The following is a 22,034-nucleotide window of genomic DNA, read 5'->3' as shown; positions in this document are numbered from 1 at the left end:
CCTTATAAGGTCCTAATACTTTATTTACTTTTGTACTTGGCATTATCACTGTTCTAAATGTTTACTTAATGTTTCATCCTTTAACTGTAAAATTATGGAAAGCAAAACACCCTGTCTCTTTCATGCTTAGACCTTCCATCTGGACCATTAACACTAACCATAACCTCTTCACAATACAGAATTTTCAGGAATGTTATCGTTACTTGTTTATTTATTTATTTTTGGAGACGGGATGTTAGTTTGTAGCCTGGACTGCCCTCATACTGATTGTGCATCCCAACCAGCTGACTTATTTTCTTTAAGCACTACTTGGGGAAGACACCAGCAGAATCAAGGGACAACATTTCTCTTCAGTATAGCATCTACTTACAGTAGTCAATAACACTATTTTACTTTTTCCACATTTCCTGGGTGATCATAATTTTAAATACTCTCTCTTATTTTCTCAAAATATTTTAATATTTAGCATGCTTCATTATTAGGACAGATATATTAAATATTCCTTAAATTCATACATACAAATTCTATCACATACTCTGTTCTGATGTTTGTTTTTGAAGCTATATTACACATGTAAACGTATATTTTTACTGTTTTGTTATTTCCCCAAAGACAACAAACATAAAAACTGAATAAGAAATAAAGATCACCTGCTTGATGGTGTCACGAAATTACTGAAAATTCCAGTCTTGAGCAAAGGGCAACAGACCCACGTGAACTAGAATGTTCCTCTTGGCATATTCAATGATTTATGCAAAGGTGAGCAGGGGGTCAAGGAAGCTTTCTCCCTGGAATAAGCCACAGCTGCATAGGCAAGAAGCTCTAGCCTGTATGTCAGGGATACAATACTAGCTAAGGCCGAGAGATGGTGATCCATAGAGAAATGGGATGATGGTCTCATTTCAGCTTTGGCTTTAAGAGATATGACAAGAGGTAAAGGGCCAGGAGACAAAGAGCATGCAAAATGTGACCCCTGGTTAGCAAAGAGCTAAGCTGACTATTAGAAACTTAGACACCTGGGGAATGTAAATTTGGCTAGTCAAGCAGGAAAGGCTCTGGCCAAAAGCTAAGATCGCAGTTCTGCTTCCAGAATCAGTGACAACAAAGCAAGTCACTAAAGTTTCCGCTTGCACAGACTATGGAGGATCTAAATTATGCCTCATATTAAGGCCACCTAATCTCTCTCTAGCTCTTGTGAAGAAGCAAATAAATCCTCTCAAGGGAAAACAATATTGTCCAGACCTCATATAAATTCTTAGGTATGGAGTATTTGGTTTAAATCCATCATGTATGCCACTAATGAGAGAACGGGGCGGGGTTGGGGGGGAGGGCAAGTGGGGGAAAGAAGATTCACAGAAACTTCTAGGTACTTCAGGTGTTTCGGTCATTAAGGATATAGTGAGAAATACATCATATGCACCAGATTGTCACAGGAAAAAATGTGCCCAAAATTTGTTTTTTAAAAGCTCAAGAACAGAAAAACAAAAACAAACAAACAAAAAAAAAAACCCAAAATGAATGTAATGAAGAATTGAGTATGTTCAACAGAAGAGTAAAAAATAATCAGGATGATAGAGATATTATCAGAAAGACAGGTCACTGGAAAGTGTGCAGAAAGAGGATAGCTCAAAAAATGGAAGAAAATTATATAATATCATGTACAGCAAACATCAGCATCATGCTAACAGATAATTGATACGCCATTGAGAATAGAGAGAAAGTATGTTTGAGAAAATGATCGCTTTGAATTTTTCAAAACTGATGAAAATTATTGCCTGACATTCTAGAAGTTTTTGAATTTCTGGATATTTTTATAAAACAAAATCACAAGTATCCTGGACGATTGAGCATGTTGACTCAGAGCATTTATAGTGTAAGTCTGGCGATCTGAGTTCAACCCTTAGAACCTACGTAAAGTTAGAAGAAGAGAAGAGATCCTATAAAGTTATCTGACCTTTGCTCACTAGCCACAGTATGTACACCTGAACACATATGATGTACATACACACACACAAACACACACACACACACACGAAAAAAAAAAACATAACTAAAATTTAAAAATCACTCCAAATATTGCAGATAAAGTAATAGCAATAAAACAACAAGGGAAAAGGAATATTTCCAAGAAAACAATAGTAATATCAGTTTCTAGATTCAGAACAGAAATCATGAAAGCCAGGAAATAATACTTTGGCATTTTCAAGATGCGAGGAAAAAAAAATAATAACTTCCCACCAAAAATTCTGCATTTAATGGAAAAACAAGCATCAACAACACATCACAGAAAAAAAGAAAAAAGAGGAATCACAGAATTTTCTTGTGAATATGGCTTCCTTAGTAAAATGAAAGCATGGGATGCTAGAGGGATGGCTCGGTAGATATTGAATTTGTGATGTGAGTATAGGAACCTGAGTTCAAACCCCTAGCACATGTGACAAAGCTGAGCACCGTGGTGCAAACCTCTATCTACCCCAGTGCAAGGGAGGCAGAGAAACAAAGATACTGGAGATACAAAAGATACCGATTAAAGAAAAAAAAACTTTAAATTTTCCCAAAGAAGGAAAGCCCTGAGCAAAATATTAGCATGAACCGAATATAGTGATATGGATCTGAATGTCAGCTGTAACGTTCAGTATAAATGATATAAATGTCTGATTTAAGGGAAGGATTTTCACAATTGTTTAATTCTGAATCAAACATAATGCTTATGGAGTATACATCTATAATACACAAAGACATTAAAGAGATGAAAAGAATCTATACAACACAAACAGTTTCGGAGAAGAAGCTAGTGACTGCAGTCCAAGACAACTCAGAGAAATATTGCTAATACAGACATTAAAATGTGCTGGTGAAGCTCCAATCTCAGTTTGTATGTCTTTGCCATTATTATTTTCAAATAGAAACAAGAACATACATAGTTCACTGATACAGTGTTGCCACCGACAGCTGCTGAATCTGTATTCCTGCAGTACAAATGGCAATGACATTAGCTGAAAGAAACAAATTTCAAAAGACCTGGGCCCTAAAGAATCAAAAGTATATTGACTTCAGTGGAATTAAGTGAGAGAACATTTCAAAAGACAGTAAACATTCTGTAACTTAAAGATAAAGCCACTAATCCATCTAAAAAAAAATTCAACCCAGAATTGTTCCTGTCTGAAGTAAATAGAGGAACAAAAAAGGGAGCAGACTGAAGGAAAGACCATCCAGAGACTGCCCCACCTAGGCCTCCATCCCATATGCAGACACCAAACCCAGACACTATTGCTGATGCCAAGAAGCACTTGCTTTCAGGAGCCTGATATAGTTGTCCTCTGAAAGGCTCTGCCATTGCCTGACCAATACAGATGCAGACACTCACAGCCTGAGCTCAGAGTGAGCTCAGGGACCCCAATGGAGAAATTAGGGCTAGGCCTGAAGGAGCTGGAGGGATTTGCAACCCATAGGAAGAACAAGAATATCAACTAACCAGACCCTTCAGAGCTCCCAGGGACTAAACCACCAAACAAAGAGTACACATGGAGGGACCCATGGCTCCAGCTACATATACGGCAGAGGATGGCCTTATCTGGCATCAATGGGAGAAGAGGCCCTTGTCCCTGTGGAGGCTTGCTGCCCCAGTATAAGGAGATGCTAGAGGGGTGGCAGGAGTGGGCGGGTGGGTAGCAGAGCACCCTTATAGAAGCAAAGAGGAGGGGAGATGAGCCAGAGTTCTTGCGGAAGTGAAATCCAGGGGACAACATTTGAAATGTACATAAATAAAATAAACAATAAATATAAAAATTAAAACTCTCCAAAAAAGTCACCAAAACAGAAAAAAATTACAATGTAAACTTTAAACTGTTTTCAAGTAAATGATAGTAAAATTCAGTGTCAACATTATAGAATAGTTTAAGATGTGTAGACGCAAATATGGCGCCTTATATGAATATGCTAGGAAACAAGAAAGACTGAAATATGAGTGATCTATTTCAAGAAGCTAGGAAAAATAGTAAAAATAAAATCCAAATTAACGTAAAGAAAGTAAACATGTCACACAAGAGTAAAATTCAACATAATAAATAAATGATTTGATAATCGATTAAAATCAACCAAGAAAGCAGGTTGAAAAAAAAAAGAAAGAAAAAAAAAGACTGAGGAAATAATACATATTAGCAATGCTCTCAGTTAAAGAATTATCTATGTTATACATATGGTAATGGGCAGAGAAATGATTGTAAAACCTTTAAACATAGAACAATAAAAGAGGTATATGAAACACATTTATATACAAATGTATTTGTATTTGTAAGGGGGAATCAAATCGAAATGCATTTGGATTTTCTACCCCTCCCCAGTGGGCTTCTTCCACATACCTTCCACACACTTTCCCCATCAGGTCCACACATACTTAGCCACTCCAGATATGTCTAACTAGAGACCAAGTATTCAAATTTCCTAGAATATGAGGAATATCTCATTTAAACAAACACACTCCTTTTCTTCCCACGCAACCACTAATGTGCTCAGGTCTCTTCATCAGTGAGGTGGTTTGATTATGCATTTTCTCTGTGAATAGATTTTTAATTCAAAGATTAGACATCTTTAATTGCTGTAACAGATATGAAAGTGTGTGTGTGTTGTGTGTGTGTGTGTGTGTGTGTGTGTCTGTGTGTTTAGGAATGTGGAATGATTTTATCATAGGAAAGCTGTCAAATGCCATAAATGCTATAACTTATGGAGATATCCTGGGAGGAGCTAAGAGATCCGGGGGCTGTGAAAGCCAGGTTCAAGAGGTTTCAGAGATGAAAAAAGTTAGCAACTGGAGTAGAGACCATTTGTTCTTGTGATAGTTTGACTAGAGTTGCTTTCTATACTGTCCTAAAAACCTGTCTAAGGCTACATTTTAAATAATGGACTGATTTTTTTGGCTGAGCGGATTTCAAGAAAGCCTAATATTGACTCTGTCATGGTGTTGTTAGTGATCACTGTAAGAGTAATTTTTATTCACCCAATGTGATTATCATCTCAAAGGCTTACTGCTCAATAAGCTCATACTTTCTCCCTCTTTCTGAACTCTGGCTGGCTGGTCCAACTCAGTTTTTCTAGCTCAAACTCTTCTCTGAGCTGACTAATTCAAACTGGCTTTTCTCAGCTTCTTACTGAATTGTTCTGCCTAGCCTCAAACAAATTCTGGCAATCTGTTCTAATCTTCTGGCTCCTTCTCATTCTAACTTCACCTGTATCTAGCGTGTTCTCTGTGCAACCTGCTTTTGAACTCCACAAACTGAACTGCCAACGGACTCTACCGTACTGCACACTGCCCCTCAATTAAGACTCAGACAAATTTACTAAAACTCAGACATTTGCAGCATGCCTCTGTCTTCTGAGTGCTGGAGTTAAAAGCATGTCATAGACTCTTCCTCTGTGACTTCAGAGAGCTAGTGAGGCCAGAATGTGGCAGAGGTGTCTCAGATATAAAGAGGCACTGAGAGGCCATTGTGTGCCACTGTAAAAGAGAAGCCTGAAGTTATATGGAGAATCCAAGTTGTTAGAAGTCTCAGTCTCATGAGATATCTTCCTTGGAGAACTGCATACAGTGAGAAGAACCAGTTCTAGAGAAAGAAGGGTAATAAAAGCACCAAAGCTGGTGAGTCAGAGGCACCTCAGCCCTATGACACTGGGGACAAAACTACCAGATTTGAAGTTTACTCTGCTTAGTGTCTGTCTTCCTTGGTTCAGTGTTTCTCACTATACTCCAATCTTACCTTGTAGAATGGCTACATATATTCTGTCCTATTGAATGTTGAAAATAATTAATTTACTTTTGATTTTACTTAGGGTTACAATTATTCTTTTGGGTCTTAGAAGACTCTTTGGACTTTTAATGAAAATATGGAAGACTCTTGAGACTTCTGAAGCTATGCTGAATGTAATTTGTATTATGATGTGGTCATAAGAGTGGCTAGAAGTAAATGTGGTGGTTCTATGAAATGGTGCCATATTCTTGGGAATTTGAATGCTTGGTTCCTAGTTGGTAGATACGTTTGGGGAAGGCTTAGCAGATGTAACATTGCAGGAGGAAGTTTGTTACTGGGAATGAGCTTTGCATTCCCCAAAAAAACACACACAACCCCAGTGGACGCTCTTGACTTCTTCTTTGCAGTTCTAAATCTGAGCTCTCAGATGCTGCTCTGGTCACCTGCCATTTCCGAACCACCATCAAGGACTCTAACCCTCTGGAACTGCCAAACCATAATTAAATCTTCTGTAAGTTGTCTTGGCTAGAGTATCTCACCACAGCAATAAAAAAAGTAACTAATAAATAAAGAAATGAGGAGGGTAGAGCAGGGGGAAGAATATAAGTTGATGGCTATTTGTACATTTAGCAAATATTCACCAACTTTTCAATACATTTTAACATTTCTTTTTTTAATCATAAAGATATTGTATTATTTTATCATGTGCATATATGAAATATATGTTTTTATTAAAAAGCACGTATTCAGAGGAAATAAAACCTCAAAACTCAATTACATACTATTATTAGGTAAAACAGAAAGTGGCAGAATGTTTGAATTAATAAAGTAATAAAAAAAATGAACATGTAAATGGCAACAGAATACAGCAAGATCAATCATATAAAGTGTTTATATAAAGAACAAAGCAGTAAATGGTGAGGCTACTTCTTGATTATAACCAAATAATCTGGGGGACATAACTAAATATAACGCAAAAAATTCTAAAAGTGCTTCAATGACAAAATGATACTTTTTAGGTCCTATCTGTATAAATTTGAACTAAAAGTGATTAAATATTTTCCATATGACATAAACTGTGTGCCATCATAAACAGCAGTGATCAAACTGTTTCTGAACTTACTCTAGTTTTGGTATGCTTTCTCTCTAATATACCCATTACACCTAGCCCAATTGTTCTCTGTCCAAGAAATTTTCAATATAGAAGACCAAATGGATTATTTACTGAATATCAAGTAGACATGCAGCAGGATGTGAGATAGCTGCCTACATATTATCAGTTGTTCCTCAGACCAATAAGGCAGTGACATTGTTAGACCTGTTTCCTAATATTTCCCAAGCCTTTTTGGTCTGCCTTGGCTTTTGTTCCTACATTTTATAGGCAGGATAACATAAAAATATGTCCCATTTATGAAATAAAAAAACATAAATTCCATCTTATAACTAAAACATATAGCTATATTAATGAAAGTAACTCATATCTACCTATAAATAATTATTATTATAATCAATATATGTATAAGGACATAAATTTGCAAGTCCAAGGCATGTGTGCATAGGTATAGTAAGATATAACAAGTAGAAAGATAAATTCTAAGAATAAAATGAGGAAACATACAAGATGCCAGTAAAATGATGAAATAAAGATGTTTTGTGTGTGAGAGCCATCAGACAGCTGTGAAAACTGCTCTCATCTATTTTGGGATGTCTTATTCAGGCTTCCCATCATAATGTTGGTATGATTTAAAATGCTAACAGATCTTTCCCACAGCCTTTTAAAAGGCAACTTGTTTCTCAAAGTTCTTTTGTTACTACTTTTTATAAGAAATCTAACTAAAACAGTGACTCCAAGAAGCTTTTCCTCAGCAGGCAAATAGCTTTGCTGCAATGAGGTATATATCTCCAAATATTTAGTGTTTCCATGATAGTTCTAGACTTGAGAGTAACTGTGTTGTTAATTAAATAAACAAGTAAATAAGTCAACACATGTTTAAAAGGTATTGTAGTAGCATTATGTCAGTCTTTCCTGGCCCCGTATTTTGCCTGATGTTTTTACCACTTGGAAAAACAAAATGCAGTAAATATAGTCTGCGATTCCCAACTTCATTACAGGAAATAGAATTACAATCATTGGAGACTTTCTCAAACAATGCTGTAAATATGATAGAGTCACAGGGACAGTGGAAAGGTGACTGACATTTGAAATATGTTTGGAAACATGATTGGTAAGACCATTTATTTTATGATTTCTGGAAACTGAATATTTGTGTCCTTCTAGTCCACAAGGTAAACCCTTCAGGAGTTGCAGAAGTCATAGAAAATCATAAGGATGAAGCCCTTATTAGCAGCCATTTAGGAAAGATGCCTTTTACGATTCAACTGTTCCTTTTGCCACATACAGCTATAATAGATGGTGTTTATTTCCATCTTCTTCAATTTCTTCTATCCATGTTTTATACATTTTTAGAGTAGAAGTTCACTTCCTCGTGCGTATCTCTAAATATTTCATTTTACATGAAGTAACATTCTCTAGATTTTGTTTTAGACAGTTTATTGACAACGCAGAGTAACTTGTGATTTCATTGATTTTTTTTTCCTAGTTCTTACTCTTTTGGTGGATTCTTTCAGTTTTCTGTATTTAAGAACAAGTAATTTGTAAACTAAAAAAATTAACATTTTTTAAAAAATTAGATGTTGTATTTATTTTTCTTGCTGAATCTCTCTGGCCTTCTACTACATACTGAAGAGAAGTGGTAACACCTTTGTTTTGTATGAAATTCCTTCATCTGCTCTCTTGTGTACATGTTGTTAATTATAGGTGTGTCTTATATGGAATTTACACTGCTGACATTCATGCCTTTGATAGCCATGCCTTTGATGCACTTTTAAGAGTATTTTAGCATAAAAAGGTTGGATTTTGTCAATTTATTTTCTATACCATTGAGATAATCATTTTTATCCTTATTCTGTTAATAAGCAGTATCATAAAGGTCGACTTTCACTTGTTGGGCTCTTCTTATGTAACAAGTATTAATTGCATATGTTTGTGGTGAATGACTCTTTGAAAGTGATACTGAAGTATCTTTCAAGCATTTTTTTTTTAAATTTTAGGTTCAACAATGGTATTGACTTATAATTTTTCTTCAGTGTCTTGGTCTAGTTTTAATATCAATATAAATGTTCTCATACAAGAGCATTCCAGAATGCTAAAAAAAGTTTTTGATTTTAAGAAAGGGTTTGAGAAAGATTAGCATTGTTTCTTTAAACATTTGGTAGAGTTCAGCAATCCATCAGGATTTTCTTCAAAGGGAGACTTTAAAAAATATTATTTCTTCGTGTGTGTGTGTGTGTGTGTGTGTGTGTGTGTGTGTGTATGCACATTTGTGTATGAAAGCACAAGTGTGGAGATCACAGTACAGCTTGTGAATCAGTTTCCTCCATTCCCTATGTGTGTTCTAGGATTAACCAAGCTTCATGGAACACAACTTTGTCCACTGACCTATCTAGGTCCTTCATGGTGGTGTTTATTAGTGAGTAATTTCTGTATTCTTTTGGACTATTTGGGTTTTCTGTTTCTTCATGACTTAGCCTTGGGAGATTGATTATCAAGAATCCAGCCATGTCTCCTAAGAGTTTCTGACTTATTGGTATATAGATAATTGTGGTGCACAATAATCTTGGACCTGCTCAGCACATGTGGTATCTGTTGCAATCTATCCTCTTATTTCAGATATCACTTGAATCTTTTTTTTCTAGTAATCTTGCTTTGGTCTGCCAACATTGTTCATATTTTTTTAAATTCTAATTTTATTGATGACTTCAGTTTCATTATTTCTGCTCCGGTCTTTTTTTATTTCATGATTTCTGTTAATTTGGGATTGATTTGTTTTTGTTTATTTATTCCTTGAGGAACAGCGGTAGGCTGACAGAGACCTCTGTTTCTTTTTGGTGTATGTGTTTCTATTCCAGTTGCTCTTAGGATTGCTTTTGCTTTGTTCATTAAGATTTGATATGTTGTATCCCCGTGCTCGCCTCACAATTTAGTTTTATTTATAATATCCTTTTCAACCTATTACTTGTTTGAAGGAGTTTTGTTTAACTTTTAAATATTTATAATTTCAAATTTTCTCTTTGAGCGTTGGGAATACAGAAGAGTATTAAATAATTCAATATAAAAATAATTAACTTTTAAAAACACTGTAATATTTATTTCTGGGTATATATCTGTGTGGAAGAAGTATGTGCATATGTGTACAAATCCTCGCTGAGACCAGAAAAGTGGGTGTCAGATCCTCTTAAACTAAAATTATAAACAGTTGTGAGCCACCCAACATGGATGCTGGGAGCACATCTTCAATCCTTTCCAGGAGCACCAAGCGTTCTTAAACACCAAGACATTTAACTAGCTCCCATATAATAATTTTTTTTATGAGAAACAAAAATTTCTACCACAAATTTGCTTCTCTGTGTGTTATTCCACCTACTAATCAGCTTTCTCCCTAAGCAAATTCAAGGGTGGCAATAAAAGAGGTAACCAGATTATAAATAACAACGTGAGATCGGAAATCATGACAGTCAGTCACGTGGCATCTTGAAATGGAGTAAAGACAATGGTTTAGACATCCTGTTAATCGCTGAGTGTCTGTTATCATCTTCTAAGTTGTTGTATGATTTTGTGTGTACTCAAACAGAACAGTTCGGTTTCTACTTGCGTTTATACAGATTCTGCATCCTCATAATAACCATGCTTGCCAGAAGAAATTTAGTTGTTATACTGCGATAATCATTTTGCCATACTCTTGCCACAATGTAAAATTTATTCTGCTCATCTCAGTGGTGAGGAACAGTATGATTAAATCATTTGCTCAAGATAGGCTGTGAGTAAATAGAGCTGGGGATGTTGCATGAGTAATAAATGTCTGGAAACAATCTGTTTATAAAATAAGGAGCTACTTTACTTATTTATTTGCCAAATAAATTGTACTTATTTTTCTAGTGCTTATCTCCAATGCCAAAACATTAAAGAAACTTCTAAGTGTAATTGGAGAAGATTTGATCAAGCCATTCCAATGACTGCTCCTTATATTTAAAATAGTAATTCATTATAAACAACTTACAAAAGAGTCAAGAATATGTAAACAAAATCACTAGTACTTGCCAAGATTGTATACATAAGAATATATGAACACAAGAATATATACATAAGAATAATGAACCTTCTACTGAGTCCATGAAAGCCAGTGATGTTGTTTGCCTATTACTAATGGCATCACTGCTTTGACTCTCACTAGACAATAGCTAGTATGATGCTGAGTGAGATTAGGTGTCCCTTCAGGGTATGTGTAAAAAGACAGAAGTTATATCATTCTAGATGTATAATAGTATGTGTCAAATAATGAGAGATACAGCTGGCTGTCTTTCATAGCATAGGCATTAGTAAAATTCTCCTGATAAAAGCCAGAAGGACAGTAGGTTGTTACTCCTTGAGCCCAAGCTATGTAGTGAAATATATGGAAAACAGCAGCAACTCTCGTGAGCTCTGTGGGCCTGGTTCTTCAGAATCCTATTGGATAGACTGGGGTCATTCTAATTTTGTGTTTGAACTCTTCAGTTGTGAACCATAGCATTGCCTGCTGGAAGCCTTGTAGAAAAGTCCAACTCACTCTTCTAAGTCTCTATACTTTTCAACTATTAAAGAGGGGCTTTTGCATTCTGACCAATGACTAAAGTTCTTCACACAAAGCCAAATCACTCAGTAGTGTTGATTTTCTAAGGAAATATAATATTAATAATTAGGGAAAGTAAATGTCTCAGAGTTTAAAGCCTCCAAAAACTATTAAATTGGATGGTAGTACCAGCTGTCTGAAGGGGCCGTTGTGAGAGGCAAGTGAGATAGGAGAAAATGTCTACATGGCCTCAGAAACCACTATGTTCAAAAATATCTTCCAACATCTCTGTCTGGTAGCTAAGTAAGTACCAGAAGATTCTCCAAATTTAGTTATTCCTAAGACTGAGTATACATGAAAGTGTGAAACCTTTTCTTGGTCTAAGAAAATTTATTATAAAACCCTGCTTACATTACATCATTAGTAAATTGACTAATCTAAAATCTATGGTCAAGTAGAAATGGGCACTTACTTAATACAGATTTTATGCATATTCCTTCACTTACATGCTTATAACAGGCTAATTTTTGGAAGTAACAGAAAGTAAATATAAACATCAAAATGAATGAGCATCAGACTATTTGATTCCATAGCCTCTGAACCAATTATAGTTGGTGAATTCAGACTTTGGAGTTGGGCTGACCTATATTATAAACATAACATTTTCACTTGCTATAAAGACCATTCAGAATATTGGCTCATCATAAGGTTATTACATGGGAGGAGGCACAAACACAGAAAACACCAACTACTTCTGAAGAAGACATCATGTGATCATGTGGAAATCTATACACAAAACACAGTTAGGAAGACATCCCTGCATTCCTTGAAGAAATATGGCTTTCGGGGGACCTCTGATTTGTTAAGTTAATGATAGACTTTACAAGATTAAGGTAAAATCTGTGATTACACCATATGACTGTAATTTAGAGGGGAAATGGTGTTTTATTTGGTAACAGGTAAATGATATTGTTGAACTCAAAGGAGAGTTTAAGTAATCTGTGCAGATGGTATTAATAATTGACTTTCTTGATCCATGTGCAATCTAAAAGAATAAGTGGAGAATAAATGAGAACAATAAACCTTCACTATCTATTGATTCTATATCACCAGCAGTGATATGAGTCAATGGGCTGCAGTCTCACTCTTGATTTTTAATGATCACATGGCTGCTGGGATCAATAAAGGACCAAGATGTCTTTACCCAGAAAAAATAAATAAAAGGAAGAAAGTTCATTTTGAAGGTAAGATCCTCTGGAAACTCATCCACAGATTATCTAGCCTAAAGAATAATCCTACTTTAAGGATGGTGTTTGCCACTCCATGACCAGACAATGATCTGAGACTTCCTGGAACTAAGAACTAAACTCAAGGCTGACACCGTGCTAATAGATAGGAATAAACCCAGGTTATCTGGTCATTTAGCAATAGCATTTTCACCCTGCTGCTACCCAGTTGATCAGGTGCCAAGAAGGGACACAGGAGGCTCTTCTATGAGACTTACCAACTTCCTCATTCTGAGAGCAGCCATTTTTAACTTAGGAATTTGCACTGCCATTCCCAAGATGGGTCAAGATCCAATAGAAAGGATACTTAATTCCTGGGTCTAGTGTTGATTCTGTTAGCTGTTACTTCCTCCCATCGTGGCATCCTATGACAACTATGACCTCATTGAATAGTCCGTGTCAATAAACATCTTAAGCATCCCTTTATTTTCTGACTAGTTTATCTCCACACTGATACAGGAGGAGCAGCTAGATGACTTTTTTATGATGATGCTAGAGAATGAAAGTAAAATAGATCTAATATAAATTATCAAATTTCAACATTTGTCTTTACCTCTGGTCCAGGACACTATCTTATGCTTCAAGAAAAAAATTATGTGAATGTCTTTACAAATTCTATCACAAATTCATATATAAGCCTAAATAATTTGGGAATGAGGATGAGTTTCTGGTTTTTAAACTTAGCCTGATGTGAATATTATTAATAAAAATTTAAAAGTTAAGAACAGAAGGCATGGGGGGGAATGGGGTAAGGGGATAAAATTTGAAATGTAAATATTATATCCAATAAAAGAGGGAAAAAAAGAAAGGCTGTTAGAACCAACATCTTTAATAAAATGTCAGCCCTCTTTAAAAAATTTATCTTGATACTAAAATTTGTTTTAAGAATTGTATATTACAGAATACACAGCTTTGGTGTATCTACTCATCAAGCAAGCTGAGCAGACCTGCTCAAACCTCTGAGGTCCTGGAATTCCATCTGGATGCAGTGAAGACACAGCATCAGAGGCTCATCAATTTACTCTTCCCCCCACTCCTCTTCTAATATCTCAATGCCCATAATCAGCTTTAAGAAGTTAATGAAGAGTCAGTGCCCCTAATTCCCTGGGCTTAGGGACTAAGGTGGTAAATATTGGGCTGTCTTTCTAGGGAAAAGTAGCGGTTTTGTGGGAATAGAGAGGATTAGCTAGGATTTATTGCATAGCCATAACCTATTGGTAGAAATCTGTACAATTATTATCAAGATGAAGATATAAATTCTTAAATGGCACCAATTTACTTTGATTACAAATTTTAAGGTTTTCATTGGTATGAGCTTCTTATTGATATAAAAGTGAGATGAATATTGATACTCTCATAGGCATTGTACCAGTATAACACATTTAGGCTTAGACCCAGTCCTTCTTTAACTTTTTTAACGGATTTGAGATGGTTAGCCTGTGAGTTAAGGGACTACAGCAAATTCATGGCTTGGAGTTTATTGTTAGGGTGTTTTCTATGTTTTATTTAGAACTAGCTGAGTGGAGTTAACAGGCAACAGTCCAGATTACCTTACATGGATAGTTGGTTTTCAAAATGTCAGAAGTCCACAGAATTGACGTGACAAACATTTCTGTATTAATGTTCATTTTGATTAGAGACCTGTCTGCTCCTGACAGCTTCCTGTATTGAATTCTAAGAAGAAAATGAGCATCTTTAGAGTTACTCCAGTTGTGGTGAGACAGTCACTAGGCAAGAATTGCCTCTTTCCATCTACAGACAAATTACTGTCCAGAAAAGGACACACTTGCAGAATAGTCGACTGATTATATCTGCCTAGACAGAGTAATCAGCCCTTAATAATTCTGCATCACTAAGGTCTGTCAGATGATCCTGAGCCAGAAGGCTGAAGATTTGATGCTCCAACTTTCTGTAGTATAGGAACTGTCCAGGTGTTCAGCGGTCTCTATAAATTGGCTAAGTTTCAGAAACTATGCGTTGTGCTTCCCGTAATCTCAGTTAACTCAGTCATTCTGGATTTCTGATGGGCTTGAAAACTTATAGTCTCATAGCCAATCCTGGCTATTTACTTTGAGAGAAAAGATCTGAGTGGATGGTTTTCAGCTGACATTCATTCTAAAGCCAAGAAAAAAATCCAGGTTCAGAACTAAGTGTTTTAGTTAGGAGAAATGACAGAGGTTCTGGTTAGTCAACAAAATGATGGACTGGTTATTAGCACTATCTTGTACCTCACTGGTACAAATAGGCATAATTATGCTCTAAATGTATTTTGAGAGAAAAGTTTTATTTTAACAGGAAGGGTGATATGTAGGAGGAGCTAAGGTGGGAGGAGTACCGAAAGGAAAAGAAGGAGCAAGGAGAGAAGAAGAAGGAGAGGAGAAGCTAGGATATAAGAGAGAAAGAGAGAGAAAGAGGGGGGGGACATGGAGGCAGATGTTCATGTGTTTCCACCAGTCAAAGATAGTTGATATATCTAGGTTGGGTATTGGGTTACACTTCTGATTGAGCATTACCAAACTTATAAAGCCTTTGATTAACATTTTTAAAAAATTGTATAAAAGCAAAAAGGAAAAGGGGGCATAGGATAGGGGTTTTCTAGGGGAGGGGAAAGGGGGAAAGGGGATGGCATCTGAAATGTAAATAAAATATCCAATAAAAGAAAAGAAAAAATAAATTAAAAAAATTTTAAAAAGAACAGAAGGCATGCAGGTTTATGCAAGACAATCTTTGACTTATATCATAAATTTTATGTATTTACTGGTCCAAGTTTAATTTGGGAACCAACTGTCACAGCTTGCTCAACTCTCAGGAACAAGGAACGATTTGCTCAAGAGCCTTGCTATCCAAGTGCCTTATAAATGCCACACTATCAGCAAAGTGGTATCAAAGTTTTGTTTTACAAGTTTTAAACTGTGCTGTTATGTTCCCTTCACATAAAATTTTGTTTGTCCATATTTTCAGCATCACTCTCAACTGTGTAACTCACACTTAGCCTCTAATTCATTTTTAAACCACCCCCATAGGTCTGTTTGAGTTGTGCTTTAGAAGTAAGAGCCAAACATCAATAAATGGTTATCTGTGAAACAGAAAGGACACTTTGTCACAATATCAAGAAAATAACAGTGATAAGAATCATCACTACTCACCCTTCATCTAAACCTGGCTAACTAGACAAATAGCAGATGCAAGGTAGAATTTCAGAAGTGGAAAGTGACAGGAAGTATACTCTACCTGCTGTAAATCCAGAGTAATTGTCACATAATGGTATTCCACTCCATTCTTGATACTGGGACTCTGCCACCAAGTGTTCTTGCCGTCAATAGCATTTGTGATCGGGTGCCTCTCTGTGGAATCAGCAGCAGCATGAGAAGGAAGAAAAAAGATCGGATGATCAGTTTATACCTGTCTCTTCAAAGACAAAGCAAAACAATGCTGAGGTGGAACAAGCCTTTGAATAACAGATCAGACATCAAACTTCCTCTATGATTTCACACGCTAACACAACATGCCGGAAATGATGTCATCATGCCTGGGCTACAGAAAAGGCTACTAAACACTGACCACCAGCTAAAATGGACAGCCTTAAAGATACCTCCAAAAACTAAGTGCAAAGAAACAGTACAGAAATCCAAATAGCACGCTGATCATCTGACCAAGAACAACAACAACAAAAATAACTCTCCCGTTGGAAAGGTGCTTGATTATTGTTTATTCATACATATTCTTTGTTGCAGAGACTTGGGCAGTCCAGTATATATGTGACTTTACTATAAAATGATAGCATTTTCTGTCTATAGGTTTCTTTCTAACAAATCTTTAACTTGTTACCTTTCCATCATGATGTAAACCTATATTGGGATATTCCAGAAACCTACTATGGTTGGCTGTGTATCACTAATTCCAGAGGAGGAATCTAGTCTACATTTGCAAGCCAGGAAATTGGCACATGAAACTCTAATGTATTAACCAAACATAGGCTTTCCAACACAAACCAAATAAGACAGATTTGAAGAAATCCTACTGTGAGATTCAAAGGGAGTCTGGAGTCCAACCATGACTGTCTTTAATATCGTTCTCTTCTTCTTACAAGCCATAGATTCCAAGATTCTCCTGTCATCAAATTCAGCTCACATATCTCAGAGTAGAAATATCCTCATTTCTTACAGCCTTGATACATTTTGGGCTATATTGGAACCCTTTCTCCTATTTCATGGGTTCTGGGTCTTTTTTTTCTCATCTAATTATATACAGACCACACTTGTTTGAGAACGACTGGAACAGTGGCTGCTGGCATTCCTCTTTCTGTTCCCAGGGCTAAAGTAAAGATGTTTCAAGTCCCTCAGACCTCACATAGAAGCCAGCAAACCTGCCCTCTGAAATGTCCTCCAAATATCATGTAACTCCCTGCTAGTATGCTGTCCTCCCGTTCCTTCTGAATGAAGTGTGCTCAGCAGTACCAGCCTTGCAAACTTGTATGAATTAATTGTCTCAAACAATATTCAGAGATATGGTGTGATGGTTTATTTTGGTTCTCAACCTAATTTGATCTGGGATCAACTAAGAGACAAGCTGCTGACCCACCTAGGCAGAAATATAAATGCACCTTCCAATGGCAGCCCAGATAAAAGGAGACCCAAAAGAAGAGTTTTATGCTTCCTGCCTTGTTGCCTTTGCATCTCACTAGCAAACTTCTCTACTCTGTGTCTGCCTCTGATGTCGCTGGAGTTGAATTTCTTTGCTGATAACAGAATCCAGATTCTTTGGGCTTCCCATATGCACTGAAGTTGGTGGCTCTGTAAGAACCCTCCAGAACTTCAACAGCAGGTTGGGATACCTAACCGAGTGGCTACTGGGATCTCAGCTTCTTCCCTGTGAAAATAGCCATTGTTGAGTTATCCAAACTATATTGTGTAAGAAATGTAGTTTTAATAATATATTCATTTTACTAGACCTGTTATAGGGAACCCTGACATAATTTTGTCACTATGAGGATCAAGCCTCCTCTCCTAATTTGCCAACATAATATATGAGGCAGGGCTGTATTTTGTCTAATGATGTGGAGTGAAAGACCACAAGACTTTGTGTACAAAAAGCAGGCATGTAAGATGCTAGCTGTTTCTTGGCCCCACCATTCAGCACTTAACTGGCCATGGACTAATCACTTAAATTCTATTTTATCCTTAAAATGAGGATGGCAACACTCCACTCACAGGAGCACTTTCCAGATCCTCCGCTTCCAGGAGAAAAGTAAAATCAGAAAAAAGAATGCACATAAGAGATTAAGGAGTTAACATTCTCCCCTCAGAATTTTTTAAGTAACAGCAATCTTGAGTCCCATTAACCTTTATCTGCTATAACCATGAGTTCAAAATTCATTTGTAAATCGACATTTAGAGACATATGATTAGCTTCATAATAATAATTATAATATATTAATAATAAAATAATAATAATAAAATAATCTCAAATTAAGAAAAATTTAGTCAAAATTATGCTGTATACTTCAATGAAGACTATAAAATGCTCATTTATTGACCTTATTAGCCAATGATCAGTAAAAACATTTGAGTGGGATCACTTTCTTCAGAGACTTCCTCATGAGGAATATGTTTATGTAGTATCAGAATAAATTATCAGCTTGTTGAGAATGCGTGTTGTTATGAATCTTATAGACATGTTCTACTAAATAAAAATTGAAAATAAAAAATCAAAAAATCCAAAATATGGTCTTCACACATAAAAATCTTATAGTAACACAAAAAATATCTTTAAAAGAAAGAAATATAGTTTAGTCAGTGAAGTGCTTATTCTGTGAGCATGGTAATCCCTAAAAAGCAGAGTGGTGTGTGTGTGTGTGTGTGTGTGTGTGTGTGTGTATTCTCAGAGCTGTGAAAGAATTATCCTCACATCTCAAAATCCTGTTAGATTTGGACTGTGTTGGAACTTTTTCCAGGAGAATCCTTGGAGTTTCCTGAGCACCCAACATAGCTTATTTGGCAAGCTCCAGGAAAAAATGATAGACCATACTTCAATATCAAAGGTGGGCAGGGTGCAGGTATCAACACTCAAGGTTAAACTCTGTCCTTTTCACATAAAACAGGACACACACACAGCACACATCTATATACCCATACACACAAACACATATGTGAAAGAATGTAGATTAAACTCGCCATTTTTAGCTGGTGAAAATTTCAATGTTATCTTTGTTTATTTAGACTTCTTTATAATCTTCAGCTACAAACCTAAACTTAGGTAAAGTCTGATGTTCATGTTTTAATCTGGCTATGATAATACAGGACAGAATGGAAATATAACTTTGCCACTGGTAATTTTCAATGCAACTACGGTGTTCCATGGACTTGACTTTGTACCAAGTCTTTTTCACATCAACAAGTGATTGTGACGAGGCATTCTATCTCATTAATAAAAAGAAATCTGATCAATGATTAATAATCAGTTCCAGTTGGATTCTATTGAAGCCAGGTGTAATGTCCCTTTATAAGAATGGCAAATAACAAGGGCATAACTGAATCTCAAAAAAATATCTCTTAGTGTGAGTAAATACAAAAATCAGCACATTGGAAAAAGTTCATGAAGTATATTGGCATTGCCCTTACAAATAGTTAAATACACAGATGATGATAGATAGATAGAGAGCAGACAGACAGTCAGACAGACAGACAAAATGATAGACAGATAGATTGGATAGATAGATGGTAGATAGAGAGGTAGATAAGTAGGTAGGTAGATAGATAGATAAATAGATAATAGATAGATAGACAGATAGCAGACAGACAGACAAAATGATAGACAGATAGATTGGATAGATAGATGGTAGATAGAGAGGTAGATAAGTAGGTAGGTAGACAGATAGATAAATAGATGATAGATAGATAGATAGATACATAGATAGACATTCCCACATCTTCCTGACTTTTTTTTTTTTTTTTTTGGTAATTGCTGTTCTTATGTGTAAAAGTCAAGCACACATGCAAATTCATTTCCAAACAGAATTTATAAGTTTGCAGTAATTGCCAAAAAAAAAAAAAAAAAAAAAAAAAAAAAAAAGCTGTTTAAATGGGAATCCTGATATCTGCTACCTTGGGTCAAATTGATAAGACAATTAGCCACGAAAAGATGGGAATACTTATCAACAATTAACCATAACTCCCACTTTGCTAATTATAATTTGTATATACTGATTAACTGTTGGCAAAGTTCCCTTACTTAAAAAAGATAGAAACACCATTATATCCTCAAACAGAATAAACTGTACAAGTCAAAGCAAGAGGCAACTACATCTGAAAATTGGCTGGAGTGTCATAAGGCAGTCTTCTCAAACTGTTCCTATTTTAATTAAGAAGCACAAACTACTAAAAGCCAAAGAGTTCACCTTTCACTTTCTTTGCATGGTCAATGCGGGCCTTGCAGATTCATTCTAGAAGGTCTCTGAATTTGTGGAAATTTACCATCTGTGACTACAACTTTTACTCAAGCATATTCACATAATTTATTGCCAATTTTTTATTCCTACCGGAGCTTATTCTTTGAGTTTCCTGTATCAAAATTGATTTTGAAATGCAATGAAGCCATTCACACTGAAAAGTAACACAAAGTAAATCCAATCTGTGACAAGTATTTAAAAGTCCGGTGAGCAAGCAGAGACGTGCACACCCGTCCTCCATTGCACTTTGCTTCATTGAAAGAATTTGTTCTGGCTTTGATGTGAAAAACTTGGTGTGTCCTCATCAAAATATAAGCATTTTCCACTGAGATGCAAGAGACCCCAAATATAGAATTCTAAAGCAGACAGGTGACAATATGGGTCTGTGGCTCTGCTGGCCAAGTAATTCATTTCTCCAACCAGGAGTCTCTACTCAATTACTTTCCACGCCAAACTTCGCATCACTAACACAGCTTTTATGATACCACTCACTTCCATTATTGTCTCTTTTGTGTAAAGTATTTACATACTTAAATGTATTTCTATGTTTAGACCATAATATAAAGAACATTTTAATTTCATATTTGATACATATGTTATATATGTATAAATAGTGATTTATTTTTCTAATTCTCTCTCTTTCCTACCCTAATCTAAGCACAGGGCATACCTTCCTTCCACCCCGTGTCTTTCATTCCCTTACCACCATGTCCAGGCTTCTAGCTTTCATGTCTTAAAGAAAAATGAATAGATGGTGATTTTCATCCATCAGCATTCATCCCTATTCTCAGTGAGGAGGCAAGTTAATAACCATCAGTTCATTTCTTTTTGTTTTTTCTACTCTACTGTCTCTAAATTCTCAAGGGTCCATCCACTTATTTGTTAGCTTCTCTTTTTACCTGATTCGGTATCTACACCTTCATCATCCTTCCTTACTCTCAATTGGATGTCACATTCTTCTAATTTCTTGCCTTAATTTTTTAAAAAATCTTTGTCACTGATTATTACCCACAATAATTCCCTTACGTAGTAAAGCTTCTCCAGGCTCTGACACTGGTCTTCGGTTTTGGGCATACCAAAGCACAGAAAACAAAACCCATGTGTAGTGGGAAATTTTCCCCGCAAGTTGGGAGGAGCTAAAGTGGGAGGAATAAGGAGAGGAAGAGGAAGAGTAAAGAGAGGAAGAGGAGAAGGAAAAGGAGGAGCTAGGAGACAGAGATGTAGGAGGACGGAGAACCACGCTTGTACCGGGGACAGTCCTGGGTAACAACTTATATCTAGGTTAGTTAATTAGGAAACACCTCTAATTGTATGAGCATCTTGTTTATTGAGCACTACCAAACATATAATGCCTTTGGTTAATCATTAAGCATTAGAAACTAATTCCTACTGGGTATCGTGTGGATGGTAGGATGGTCTGGGCTCAGCCCAGCCTTGTGGAGACAGTGTAGAAGATTGGCAGAGCCATCTCCCACGCTGGTGTCTTGTGGGTGGCAGGGCTGATGCTTCCGGCTGGCCATTCCATTCTTAGCTCTGGCAGTGGAACATGGTGGCAGAGCTAAGCAGAGCTGCCACTTACATAGTCAGCCCAAGAAAATGCTGCTTTAAAATATTACATCAACACCCATAATACATGCTATCTCTCCCAACTCCCACTCTCATATCAGTCAGTAGAAGATAAAAAAAGTCTTCTTATGGATGCCTTCCATGATATACCTTAGCTTTTCAAATATTATGGATATACAAAATCAGCAATTTTAATCACAGAAGTATCCATATATCCTATAAATGGATATATGCTCTCCAACTTTATTTTGCAATTTGCAGATTGTTTTTCATCTCAGAAAAAAGAATGTAATACTGACATACATACATATATACATACATACAT

At 36.1% G+C, this 22,034-nt stretch overlaps 1 protein-coding gene across 2 annotated transcripts in view; it reads right to left on the bottom strand.

Annotated features, from left to right (window-relative positions):
• Lama2 (laminin subunit alpha 2) overlaps positions 1-22,034 on the bottom strand; it is a 572,138-nt gene that overhangs the window by 415,741 nt on the left and 134,363 nt on the right. For both annotated transcript variants that reach the window (XM_076927972.1, XM_076927973.1), the window contains exon 3: positions 15,928-16,040. In XM_076927972.1, the coding sequence (XP_076784087.1) occupies positions 15,928-16,040 (113 nt within the window). The remainder of the gene's footprint in view (positions 1-15,927; positions 16,041-22,034) is intronic.

Source organism: Arvicanthis niloticus, chromosome 30 (genome assembly GCF_011762505.2).
Source record: "Arvicanthis niloticus isolate mArvNil1 chromosome 30, mArvNil1.pat.X, whole genome shotgun sequence".
In the NCBI taxonomy this organism is placed as follows: Eukaryota; Metazoa; Chordata; class Mammalia; order Rodentia; family Muridae; genus Arvicanthis; species Arvicanthis niloticus.
This window is presented reverse-complemented; position numbering and strand designations above follow the sequence as displayed.